At 46.7% G+C, this 12,886-nt stretch overlaps 1 protein-coding gene across 1 annotated transcript in view; it reads left to right on the top strand.

Annotated features, from left to right (window-relative positions):
* Positions 1-1,362: 1,362 nt before the first annotated feature.
* The window catches only part of LOC138761735 (rho guanine nucleotide exchange factor 25-like), a 57,090-nt gene continuing 45,566 nt past the window's right edge, over positions 1,363-12,886 (top strand). The window contains exons 1-3 of the mRNA XM_069934389.1: positions 1,363-2,199; positions 5,164-5,444; positions 12,377-12,507. Coding sequence (XP_069790490.1) covers positions 2,109-2,199; positions 5,164-5,444; positions 12,377-12,507 — 503 coding nt within the window. The 5' untranslated portion in view covers positions 1,363-2,108. The remainder of the gene's footprint in view (positions 2,200-5,163; positions 5,445-12,376; positions 12,508-12,886) is intronic.

Raw genomic sequence — 12,886 nt, 5'->3', positions numbered from 1 at the left:
GGAGATGTTGTCTGGATTGGAGAGTATACTTTATGTGGATAGGTTGAGTGAACTTGATCTTTTTTCCATGGAGCGTTGGAGGTTGAGGGGTGACTTGATAGTGGTGTATAAGATAATGGCCAGAAGCTTTTTCCCAGGGCTGAAGTGGCTAACTTGAGGGGCATAGATTTAAGGTGTTTGGGAATGAGTACAGGGTTGGGGGGAATGTAAGAGGCAGAGTGTCGGAGAGTGGTGGGTGCATTAAATGTGCGGCCGCCAACAGTGGTGGAGGCAGAGAGAATGGGATCATATAAGAGACTACTGGATATACATGTGGAACTCAGAAAAATGGAGAGTTATGTAGGAGGGAAATTCTAGTGTAAGAATAGGTTATTAAGTTAGCACAACTCTGTGGGCTGAAGGGCCTATACTATGCTGTCAATTTCTCTGTTCTATCCTTTGTGTTCATTATCACTTATTAATTTAATTTAATATGTAATATTGTAGTTGCTTATTTTACAAATAACCTATTCCAGTGCCCAAAGTCAGAATTTGGTTCATGTGTGTACCCTGCAAGCTCGATCTCATGGCTATCAGTTTAGTTGGGGATGGTGGTAAGAATTTCCCTGCACCAAGTAAGAATTCTGGTGCACCATCCAAGATGTACGACAATAGACATCGTGAGGACCCTATCAGCCTCGCCATGTCTCCTTGACCTGGGAGGGGTGTTGTAACTCTCTATCCCCTCTGTGAGACTTTGGGCCCAGGGACTGGGGTTTCTTCAGGGTGGGGGAAGGGCCTCTGGTCTCTTCCCAGCCATAGGGCAGGCATTTCTGGGTGTTGGGGATGGGGGGATAAGGTTATGGCGTGCGGGGGGTGGAGGGGTCATTCATCGGGCTCCCTTTCTCTCTCTCTGGAGTTGAGGGATGCTTCTGGAAAGCTAAGGCATCACCACACCAGAGGGTCCTGCTCCAGGTGTAGTGAGGACCCTCCCCACCACTTGTCAATGTTCCCCATTTTCCAACGTTCTATAGAACCTTCCCCTCCTCCTGTGGACACTTCCCCCCTTCCCCAAGTTTCTATGGACCTTCCTGTGGACTCTTCCTCCTCTCCATGGTTCTGTTATCTTTCCTGTGGATACCTCCCTCACTCTACAACTTTCTGCAGAACCTCCCCCTCTCTACAACTTTCTGTGGACTCTTTCCCCTCCCCTCCTGCGGACTCCTCCCCTACGTTTTGTGGACACCTCCCTCTACACCTTTTTATGGAATCTCCTGCTGACATCTCCCTCCACACCTTTTTATGGAACCTCCCCCACTCTACAACTCTGTGGACCCTTGCCCCCCTTCCTAAGGTGGGGCAGTACAGAGAGTTAGTGTGTGTGAGGGAGGGAAGAGTTCGAGTGCTGCGGAGTAGGGTTTACAGTGGTCGGCACCACAAGGTGGGCTGAAGGGCCTCTGCTGGAATGTTTCATCACAACGAGTCACTGGCATGGAAAGAGAATTGTGCCACCTTGGGTCTCCGTGCGCCGGTGTTCTTAGTGGGCTGAAATGCAGAAGGTTGACAGGGCCTTCTCGAGGTGGAGAGAAACCATTCCCCACCCACCCAACTGTTTGACACACTCTCTGCCTGTGAACTCTGTTCCTCGGACACTGATTTGCTTCTAGCTCCGAGACAGACCCTTGGAACTTCTCCTCGCAGTCGTGGTGCGGAGTTTTGTCGGGGACAAGTGTCTGCTCAATCCCCAGGAATGGCTGAGGAGGGTTACTCTGGACTTCTGCCCGGCTGCGCAGAAAGCTTGTGTTCTCTCCACCCCTCGCAAGGCCTCCGAATCTGCAGCCAGTGCTGCAGAGAGCAGACGGAGGGGGTGGTCCTTGATCGCTTGAAGCGTCACAGATTGAGGGAGAGGGAGACAGAGAGAGGGGAGAGGGAGACAGAGAGAGGGGAGAGGGAGAGCGAATGCAGTCTCCACCTACTCTCACCACCAAGAGAAGCACAACGTTGCTTCATGCGCTGAGTGTGCACTGGAATGAGCGGTTTGCTCTCATGTCTATCGGTGCACACGCCCTGACTGCCTCCCGTGGACCTCAGTCCTCATCGAAGGCTGGCATGAACCCCATCCAGGCGGCATGAAGAGCGGGCATCAGCGGTCGGGCTGTGCGTGCCAATACTTTTTCCGAAAAGTCCTGGCGAAGTGTGGGTGTTGTTGCAGAGTACAAGGTGAGTGACTTGAACCTTGCAAGGCGTGTGTGTGGTGAATGCCTATATGTATGTGATTGTGTATGTGGTGACGTGTATGTGTGTGTGAGTATGTGGGGTGGATGTCTATCTGTCTGTGATAGTATATGTGTGTCTGTGATTGTTCCTGTGTGTGGTGTATGTCTATGTGTCTGAGTATATGTAGTACATGTCTATGTTTCTGTGTGGTGTATGTATGTGTCTGATTGTATGTGTAGTGCATGCCTATGTGTCTGTGATCGTGTGCATGTAGTGTATGTCTGTCTGTGATTGTGTATGTGGTGGATATATATGTGTATGTGATTATGTATGTGGTGTGTGTGTATGTGGTGTATGTCTGTGTCTGTGATTGTATGTGTAGTGCATGCCTATGTGTCTGTGATTGTGTGTATGTGTAGTATATGTCTGTGATTGTGTGGTGTGTGTATGTGGTGTATGTCTGATTGTGTACGTGGTGTGTGTATATGTGGTGTATGTCTGTGATTGTGTATGTGGTGATATCTATGTGTCTGTGATTGTGTATATGGTGTATGTGGTGTATGTCTCTCTCTGATCATGTATGTGGTGTGTGTTTATGTGGTGTATGCCTGTGATTGTGTATGTAGTGTGTGTATATGTGGTGTGTGTGTGTATGTGGTGTATGTCTATCTGTGATTGTGTATGGGGTGTGTGTATGTGGTGTATGTCTGTCTGTGATTGTGTATGTGATGTATGTCTGTGATTGTGTGTGTGTGTGTGTGTGTGTGTGTGTGTGTGTATGTGTGTGTATGGTATATGCTTGTAGAGTGAACTGAGATCATTACAACCCTTCAAGCTTTCAATTGAAGCCAGAATTCACAACTATTTTGTCCATTTTCTGGTCACTGTGCCTTACAAGCAATTTTTTGATAAAAATGTCTGACTGAATGCTGCCAGTTTCTGTGGGACGCTGCTGGGATCCTCACCAGGCCGCTTTGATGTGTTCCAAAAAGCGATTAGGATTTGAGAGCAATCTCTTAAGAGCGCAGGCAGCTGTGAGCTCTAGTTTTGGAGTCAATTGACCAAATAAAATCTGATCATTTGTTCAGCTGCCAATATGAAGTGAATCACACTTTTTTCCTCTCTGCTTGGTCATTTTTCTTTTTTCCTCTCTCACTTGTCTGTGGTTTGGGAAGCAGATATTTTTGTTTCTGAATAAACTTGGGAGGTGATTTAGCAGTGGTGGAGAGAGTGATGTGAGCTCTGTTTGGGAACGGTCTTTCAACTAGCTGGTTCGGGTACATTGGATGGAATGGTCACTGACTGGACTGTACATTGGATGGAATGGTCACTGACTGGACTGGGATGTGATTTTGGTCAAATTTCAGGTACAGATGCAAACAACATGGCTGGGTGCACTTCCTTGGGCCCAGGGGCAGAGGTGGAAAGAGGTGGGAATTGACTGGGATTCCCACCTCTTTTCTCAACACTGACTGGCTGGAAAGTGCATTTCACACTTTCAGTCTCTCCTGGCCCCGTGGAAGAGCTGTCTGATTACCCTGCCAACTTCAGATTTCCCCAACCTCTCCAAACTTTCCAAAAATAAATAAAATGTCCTGAATAAATTGGATAAAAGATAGCTACCTACAATTAGCTGAATCAGATTGTTTATCACCACATGTACCAAAATGCAGTGAAAATTTTTGATCAGCATGCAGTCCAGGAAAATTAACCTATCCTTGATTGTTTTAAAACAAGCACCATCAGCCTGATGGGAGGGAACAGAAGAGGCTGTCAATGGGGTGGGATGGGTCTTTTCTTACAGTGGCTACTCTCCTCGGTTGGTGGGAAGAGTAGATGGTCAATAGAGGGGAGGGAATGTGATGAGGTTTTGATGGAGTCAATGGAGGTATGATGAGTGGTAGACGGAGTCATTGGAGGGGAAGGGATTTAATGAGGTGCAGGCAGAGTCGATGGAGGGGAGGAGGTGCAATGAGGGAAGTGGCTACGATGGAATCAATGGAGAGGAGAGAGAGTGATGAACTAAAGACAGAGTCGACGGAGGGGAGGGAGTGTGTGATGATTTGAGCTATGTCCACAACCCTCTCCAGTTTCTTGCTGTCTTGGACAGAGAAGTTCCTGTCTCACACAGTGACCAACCTTACAGGATACTCTGGATGGAACATCTGTAGAAATTATTGTGGGGCGCTGAGAACATATCAAAATTCCTCAGGCTCCTGCGGACATGGAGTGTTGGTGTACACTCAATGTGGGTGGACCAGGACTGGTCACTAGAGATGTTCATACCTTGGAACTTAAAGCTGTTGACTATCTCCACCTTGATTCCATTGGTGCGGATAGAAGTGAATTCTACTCCTCTTCCAAGCCTCCATGATATTAGAACATTGAGCATAGAAATCTCCAGCACAGTACAGGCCCTTCAGCCCACAGTTTTGTGCTGACCTAATAATTTGCTCTAACAACGGTCTAGAATTTCCTGACTGCATAACCCTCCATTTTTCTCAGTTCCATGTTCCCGTCTTAAGGCTCTTAAAAGATCCTATTGTACCTGCTGTTGCCGTTCCATGCACAGCCCCACTCTCTATGTGAAAGATTTTCCTCCTACCTCCCCATGTACTTACTCCCAAGCACCTTAAAATTATGCGTCCTCGTGTTAGCCAATTAAAGCCTTGCGTCATCTTATGCACTTTTATCAGGTCATTCCTCCATCCTCTGTTGTTCCAAGGAGAAAAGACCAAGTTCACTTAAACTAAGGCATGCTCTCCAATTCGGGCAGCAACCTTGCAAATCTCTGCATCCTCTCTGTAGCATCCACATCCTTCCTGCAGTGAGTTGACCAGAACTGAACACAATATTCCAAGTGGGGGATTGAAAATAAAACAGGTGATAAATATTCGAAGTGATCTTCATGGAGCAGTTCAGAATGAGCCAGCTGAACACTGAACCCGCCTGCCTCTTACCTTCCAGAGTCGTACTCGGTGACAGGCAGCCTCAGGAGCATCTCCACCTCGGTCGCCTCTGTTCAGCCGCAATCCTCCACCAGTTCGGCCGGGTCCCAACGCCCATTCAGCACGCTAAAGAAGTGGCTCACCAGCCCGGGGTGTACGCTGACCAGCGGTGACGTCAGCAGGCGGGTCAAGGACCTGGAGAGCAAGTCCAAGGAAGGGAAGGGTGCAGAGAGCACCCATTGGCAGAGCAAGAACGTTGACCTGGGGATCATCCAAAAAGGCAGTGAAGCTCAAGATGTGGTGAGCCCTTTCAGTGTCCTGGAGATAGTTGAAGTTCAAGGTCATTATCATCCGATTGTACATATACAACCCAACAAAACAGTGCTTCTTCAGATCACAACATACACACAATAATCACTTATAGATGGAGAGAAATAACTTAAATATGAATGAATATTTTGGGATGGTCATTCTCACAGCCTGCTGGAAGAAACAGTTTTACCAGCCTGGCAAACCTAATTTTGATGCTCCTATACCTTCTCCTTGATGGTAGTGGGTCAAAGATGCTGTGTGCTGGATGGAAAGGGTCTTTTTAATTTAATTTTTAAATTTGGAGATACAGCATGAGTCCGTGCTGCCCAAACACACCCATGTGACTAATTAACTGACTAACCTTGTTCATCAACTAGAATTCTTTGAGCCCTATTTTAGCAATGGTCCCAGTAAATGTTGTTAGTAGAATTTACTTGTCTATATCCACCTCTGATCACTTACCTGTTTGCCTGTACTCCTTGACCTGCCCCTTCCTCCCTTCTCTCCTTCCCCACCCACCTGCCTGCATTTTTCTCGAAGGGCTCAGGCCCAAAATCTTGATCACCATTTACTTTCTGTGGATGCTGCGTGACCTGTTAAATTTCTCCAGTACTTTTGTACATTGCACCACAACACCAGAGTCTTCTGATTTTTCTGTTTAACATTGAATAGTACACAGAAAGGGTGGTGTGAGGGAATGTGGTGGTTCATTCAGGGGGCCAAATGGCTATGGGAAAGAAAATATCTTTGAACCTGTTGGGGCGTGATTTCACACTCTTAAACCTTCTCAACTGTTGGCTAATCGGTAGATCAGAACACAGGAGGGTGATTGAGGTCCTGATTGGGTAATATGAGAACAATCTCGCTCTCAATGTCACCAGGAACAGAACTCCAGGAAGGGAGGCTGAGGTTTGCTTGTGCACCTCCCACTGCCTCGTCCTCCCCATCCCTTTTTATTCAGTACCTCCCTGCTTTTAGCTTGTACCTTGATGAAGGACTCAGGCCCGATACATTGGTCTACCCTTTCCTTCTTGTGGTTGCTACATGACCTGCTGAGTTTCTTCAACACTTTTGTGCACTCCACCACTTACATCTGGGTCAGAAAATTGCAGGTTCAAATTCCACTCCAGAAACTTGAGTGATAAAGTCTTAGCTGACCCTTCAGTATCAGTGCACATCTGTTGAAATCGGGTATTGCCTACTCCCCAAGATCCACTACAGTGGTGCCTCAGAGCACCAGAGGTCCAGGTTCGATCCTGACCTCTGTCACTGTCTGCATGGAGTTTGCATGTTCTCCTGTGATCGCGTGGGATTCCCCCTCCGAGTGCTGTTATTTTCTCCCACAAACAGGTTGGCGAGTTAATCAGCTGTTGAAAATTGTGCGCCCCCCCCCCCCCAATGTGTGGGCAAGGGCTAAAATATGAGGCCAAGGTGGTGGAGAAGTTTGATGGGAAAGTGGTGAGATTGTCCGATTGGTGCAAAGGATCTGTTTCTGCACTGTATCTCTCCAAGCATAACACAGTCCGCCTCACCTAATATATGGATATGGATAATGTAAGGAAGAGGAGATTTAATCCACTTTGGCATCATGTTCCAACATGTTGGTGACTGTGAATATTTATCTTTTGTATTTATTATCTTTTTCTAATTTAATTAAATGTGTACTTTTTTTTCCATTAAACTATCCATTAAGCAAGTCAGAATTTCTGTGCATCTGTACATTGTACAATGTGTATGACAGTAAAATAATTCTAATTGCAGTTTAAATGACCCAGATCAGGAAGTGAAAGAGTGAATTATTAAGTTTGCAGATGATATGAAGGTAGGTGGTGTTGTGGATAGTCTGGAGGGTTGCCAGAGGTTGCAGAGGGACATGGATGTGATGCAAAGCTGGGTTGAGAACTGGCAGCTTGAATTTAACCCAGAAAAGTGTGAAGTGGTTAATTTTGCTAGGTCAAATTTGAAGGCAGAATACAGTTAATGAGAGGACTTTGAGCAGTGAGGACGAATTGAGAGATCTGGGCTCCACGTCCATTCAAAGCTGCCGTACAGATTAATAGTGCTGTTGATAAGGTGTGTCGTCCTTCATTAACTGTGGGATCAAGAGCTGTGAGGTAATGTTGCAGTTATATAAGATCTTAATTTGAGCCCACTTGGAAAACTGTGTTCAGTTCTGGTCACCTCATACAGGAAAGATGTGGGTGCTATAGAGAGGATGCAGAAGAGATTTACAAGGATTCTGCCTGATATGGAGAGCAGGCCTTATGAAGATAAGTTGAGTGAACTTGGTCTTCCCTTCTTGGAGCAGCAAGAGGATGAGGGGTGACCTGATGGAGATGTACAAGATCATTAGAAGTGCTGATCATGTGAATGGCCAGAGGCTTTATCCCGGGTCTGAAATGGCTAACTTGAAGGGGCATAGATTTAAGGAGCTCGGCAGTAAGCACATAGGAGATGTGAGATATATGTTTTTCACATAGTGAGTGGTGAGTGCAGGGAATGTTTTGCCAGCAATGGTGTTGGAGGCAGGTACCTATTACGTGGGTCTTTGGAACTGTGAAAAATGGAGGATGATACAGTAGGGAAATTCTAAGCTGTTGTTAGATCAGGCATAATATTGTTGGCCAAAGGGCCTGAACCGTGCTGTAGATTTTGATGTTTTGTACATTTTAACCTGGGATGAAAAAAGAAATTGCATTGCTGCCGGAACTGCTGTAACAGCCGCACTGCAACTGATGCAGACCTGGGGAGTGTGAGGAGCAGACTCACCACTGCTCAGCAGAGTCCAACTGCCCAGCTATAAGCTCTGAACAGACTTTAAACAGCCTGTTAAAGGAGCCGATGGTGTTTTACTTAAAAGCCTGCAACCATGAGGTCTGTGCCTAAGATAGTGGTGCCTGTGCTGGCAGCGCCTTGAGGGGTTGCAGACTCTGGGGGGAGCAGCAGAGCAGCGCAGCAGGGCATCAGAAACTGGGAGAAACACACCCCAATGAGAAGGAGGAGCAGAGGAGTCGATCCTAAGGGAAGGTGATCACGGCAGTGGACCGGTGAGGTGCTCAGCGCTGAAGGATCCACTCCCATTGTGGGCTGCTGGCGACTTGTGGTGAAAGGACCCAATCAGGCTGTGGGCTGCTAGAGACTAGCTCATGGGAACCAGATTTTGGAGCCGGAATTTGAGAGGGTGCTGAATGCAAGAAGGTCTCCCGAAGGGCTTCAGGTGCTGAAGGCTTCCTGATTGTATCAGAGGTTTGGATCTGGAGCTCATGTTGCTGATCGATTGAACAGGGATCTGTGCAGCTGTTGAGGCTATGGGAGGACTGGAGGTAAATCCACAAACACAGCGTCTCTGAAGGGACTCTCACATACTTCTCTTACTCTAAAGGGTGTCAGACAACAGTAATGGCAACTCTTTGGGACAGACTAAAGGAAGTTTGGTGTAATATTACATTTTCTGTTTTATTACATGATAATAAAAGAATCTTAAATTTTGATAGAGAGATCTAGCACCGGCTTGTGACCTGCTGTCCAGTCCTAGAAATGAGGAAAAGGGTTTGTCGACACAACCCAGGGATAACTAGCATGTTGACCTTCATTAAAATGAATTCAAGCAGTTCTGTTGCCCTTTTCTTGAAATGTCAAATCATTCAAGCTGACCCTTTAATGAGAAAAAGCACAGTGATTTAAATTTAGCAAAGCACAGGGATGATAAACAATGAAAATTCAGTCATGGAGTTGGCTTGTGACCTCCATGCAAAGTCTGCAGGCTTAACTGAAGCCACTTGGGATCCCAGCTCCTCAGGAATGAAGTGGAGGCACTCCCCTTTCTGTAGCCTTTACACTGAGCTGTCATTTCCTGCCAATGCTGCTGAGGTCATGAGGCTTGGTAGTCAATGTTCTCTGGGCTGCTCATCTTTATATGTTCCGCTGTCCCCAGTCTCTGCTCTCCACCCGCTGTGGTGAAGCTAAGCTCTGCCTTGTTGATTTTTCTTCACAATCCACATCTGCTTTACGGTCTGTTGCTGAGCACTGGAGCAAGATGATAAATCCTGGAAGCTGCTCGGTTGCTGAATGATGTGGGATTCGTTTGAGTTCTCCAGGCATAGTGTCCATACGGACCTCCCAGACCTTCTAGTGTTCCAGAGTTTATTCCGGGTCCCAGGATATTGCACCTAGTAGTACAATGATGCATTCACCAACATGTCGTCTCAAATGTTACAGGGAATGTAGAACACAGAAATGTACACCACAGTACAGGCCCTTCAGCCCACAGTATTGTACTAAATGATCACCTACTAATAACTGCCTAGAATTTTCCTACTGCACAACCCTCCATTTTTTTCATTTCCATGTACCTATCCAACAGTCTCCTCAAAGAGGAGTCTGGCAGTGCATAAGGCCATGGACAAACATGTCGGCAAGGAAATGGGGCAGGAAATTGAAATGGGTAGCCAATGGCAGATCCCCGATATTGCGGTGGACAGAAGCTGGGGTGCTCAACAAAATGATCTTCCAGTCCGCGCCCAGTCTCTCCAATGTAGAGGAGACCACAATAGGAGCACCGGATGCAGTAAGCGTCCCCCACAGGTTCTCAAATGAAGTGTTGCTTCAACTGGATGGCATCAACATTGATTTCCCTGGTTTCCGTTAGTGGCACCCTGTTTTTCCCTATGTCGTCTTTCCTCTAGCTCTGTCTCTCTCTCTTTCCTTTCCCCTCTGTCTCTTTTATCCCAGCTCTGCATTCACAGAGCCAACCCCCCCCCCCCCCCCCCCATCAATTCTCTCTTTCCTCTGTCCTGGCATCCTCTCCATATCCAATTAACACCTTTTGTCTGTTGGTCTGTATTCCTCCCCCTGACCTTTCTTTTAATTCAGACACCTGGAGCTTTTTACCTTGAAGAAGGGCTCAGGCCCAAAACAATAGTTATATAGCTTTACCTTCTATGGGTGCTGCAAGACCTGCTGAGTTCCTCCAGCATTTCTGGGTTCACTCATAGACTTTCGTGTTTCATTGAGATTGTTATAGGTCGGCCTAACATTGTGATCTGAAAGGTCTGTACTATGTTGGAATGCTCTATGTTCCAGATGAGAATAAACCCATTTTGACATTGAATGACTGCATTGGTGTGGGTGTCTGGAGCTCAGGACACTCAGAGATTAACAACACTAGAGCATCTGCTTTGGCTAGTGGATGGGAGGTGGGGGGAGAAACGAAGTGAGTCAGAGTGAGTGAAGTGTCTCTCACCTGCAGTTTCTTCCCCCAATCCCCTGCACCCTGAGTACTTCACTTTCCCTAGTATGTCCCAAAGACACGCAGAGGGGCGGTGCAGATTTGTGGGCCAGTGGTGGGAGAGACGGCTGAGGAGAGGAGCTGATGGAAACAAGTGAGAGAAATGAAGTTGGAGAATTGGACTGAGAGCCAGCGTAGACCCATTGAGCCAAAAGGCTCCTGCCATGTTGTGAGATGATAAATGAGAGGTTTTACCTTCTGTGAGCTCAAGTTTATTATCATCTGACTGTACATGTGTAACCAGATGAGAAAGTGTTTCTCCAGATTGCGGAACACGGACACACAGTACATAATAAACACATATATACATTTCAATATTATTTAAAATAAATATATGTAACTATTTTGGGATGATTTACTCAGTAATAGGGTACTGTTCATTAACGTCATAGCCTGAGGAAAGAGGCTATTTCCTAGCATGGCAGTCCTAACTTTGATAATCCTGTACCTCCTTTTGTTAGGGCAAAGATAACAGTATGGTGGATGGAAAGGATCTTCTCTGAATCTTTGAGCCCAATTTAAGCAACTCTCCCGGTAAATGTCATCAATAGAGGAAAGGGAGACCCCAGTGACTTTCTTGGCCATTTTGATAATCCTCTGTATTGACTTCCAGTTCAATATTTTGCAGCTACTATACTATAGAATGGTACAGCCGGACAAGACACTCTTGATTGTCCACCTGTAAAATATTGTCAAAATGGGGATGGAAGCCTTGGTCTCCTCAGCCTTCCAAGGAAGTGTACGTGCTGCTGTGCTTTGATGACCATAATGATGAGGTATTGTGGGATGAGGATAGATCATCTGTTAATCTGGAATTCACTCCTAAAAGAGGGAGGGTGGAGGTAGTGAAAGCAGATTCAAACCTGGCTTCCCAAAGACAACCACTTCAGGTGACTGGGAAAGAAGAGGGAAAGGGAACACTTGTCACTCAAAGCTTCGCTACTTGCCCTCTGGCACACAAAAATGTTGGGGAAACTCAGCCGTTCATTCAGTATCGACAGGAAGAAAAAGGTAACCAACGTTTCAGGTTTGTGCCCTTTATCAGGGAATGAACAAAAAGCCGACAGATAAAAAGGTAGGATGAGAAGAGGAGGGAGCAAGGGTCAGTGGGAGGAATATATGCTAACAGATAAGAGGTCATACGTGCATACGAGTGGGAGGGTAGGAGAAAAAAGCTGAAGTGATAGAGAAGGGGGTGGAGACAGAGGAATGGGGAAAGAGAGTCTTAAAGGAGGAGTTAATGAAAACTAGAGATTGATATTAAGTCATTTGGTTGGGACTGCCCGGATGGAATATTATGCATTGCTAATAGCTTGGTTTGGGAGTGCACCAAGCCATGGATAGACGTGTTGGTGTGGAAATGGGGTGTGGAATGAAAATGGTTGGCCATTAGGATATCCCTGTTATTGCAGCAGACAGATTGAAGGAACAACAGAACTAAACAATCTCTCAGTTGGCGTCCGGTCTCTCTGACTTGGAGGAGGCCCCAATGAGGCCACCACTGCAGTAGATGCCCTCTGTGATTCTTTCATTTCTCCCACCAAAGTTCCTTGATGGGAATGGTGTAACCTGCTGAAATGGGTGGGGTTGGTTTGTGTCAGGGCTGTGAGTAACACGGGTTTGTGTCTCCTAGGTGCAGTCTCCGGTCTCCCTCCTCTCCAACCAGGATGCACTTATGGGCCGGCCTCCAAATGGATTGCCATGCCAATCAATCTCTTCCATCGACACAGAGGAAGAGAGGAGGAGTGCTTTGGAGAAGAGCATGTAAGTTGCTGAATCTGCCAGCAAGATGGAGCCATCTTTATTCTAATTTATCAAACTCTGCTCATCAGCAGTAAGTGCAGGAGGAGGCCATTCAGCCCTTCAAACCTGTTCCACCATGGGCGGCATGGTTGGCATCACAGTTAGCACAATGCTATCTCAGCGCCAGTGACCTGGGCTCAAACCCCCCCCCCGCATTGCCTGTAAGGAGTTTGTACATACTCCCCTTTGTAACCTGTGCTAGTTTCCTCTGGGTGAACCAGTTTCCTCCCATCCCCCCAGAAGCACACAGTGGGCAGGGAGAGGGGGAGGGATTAGTCAGTAGGTTAACTGGGTGTCATTGGGCACCCAGAATTAGTTTTGATAAATTTAACAGTTAACT

Source organism: Narcine bancroftii, chromosome 4 (assembly GCF_036971445.1).
Source record: "Narcine bancroftii isolate sNarBan1 chromosome 4, sNarBan1.hap1, whole genome shotgun sequence".
In the NCBI taxonomy this organism is placed as follows: domain Eukaryota; kingdom Metazoa; phylum Chordata; class Chondrichthyes; order Torpediniformes; family Narcinidae; genus Narcine; species Narcine bancroftii.
The sequence above is the reverse complement of the archived record's forward strand: the minus strand, read 5'-3'. Positions and strand labels throughout refer to the sequence as shown.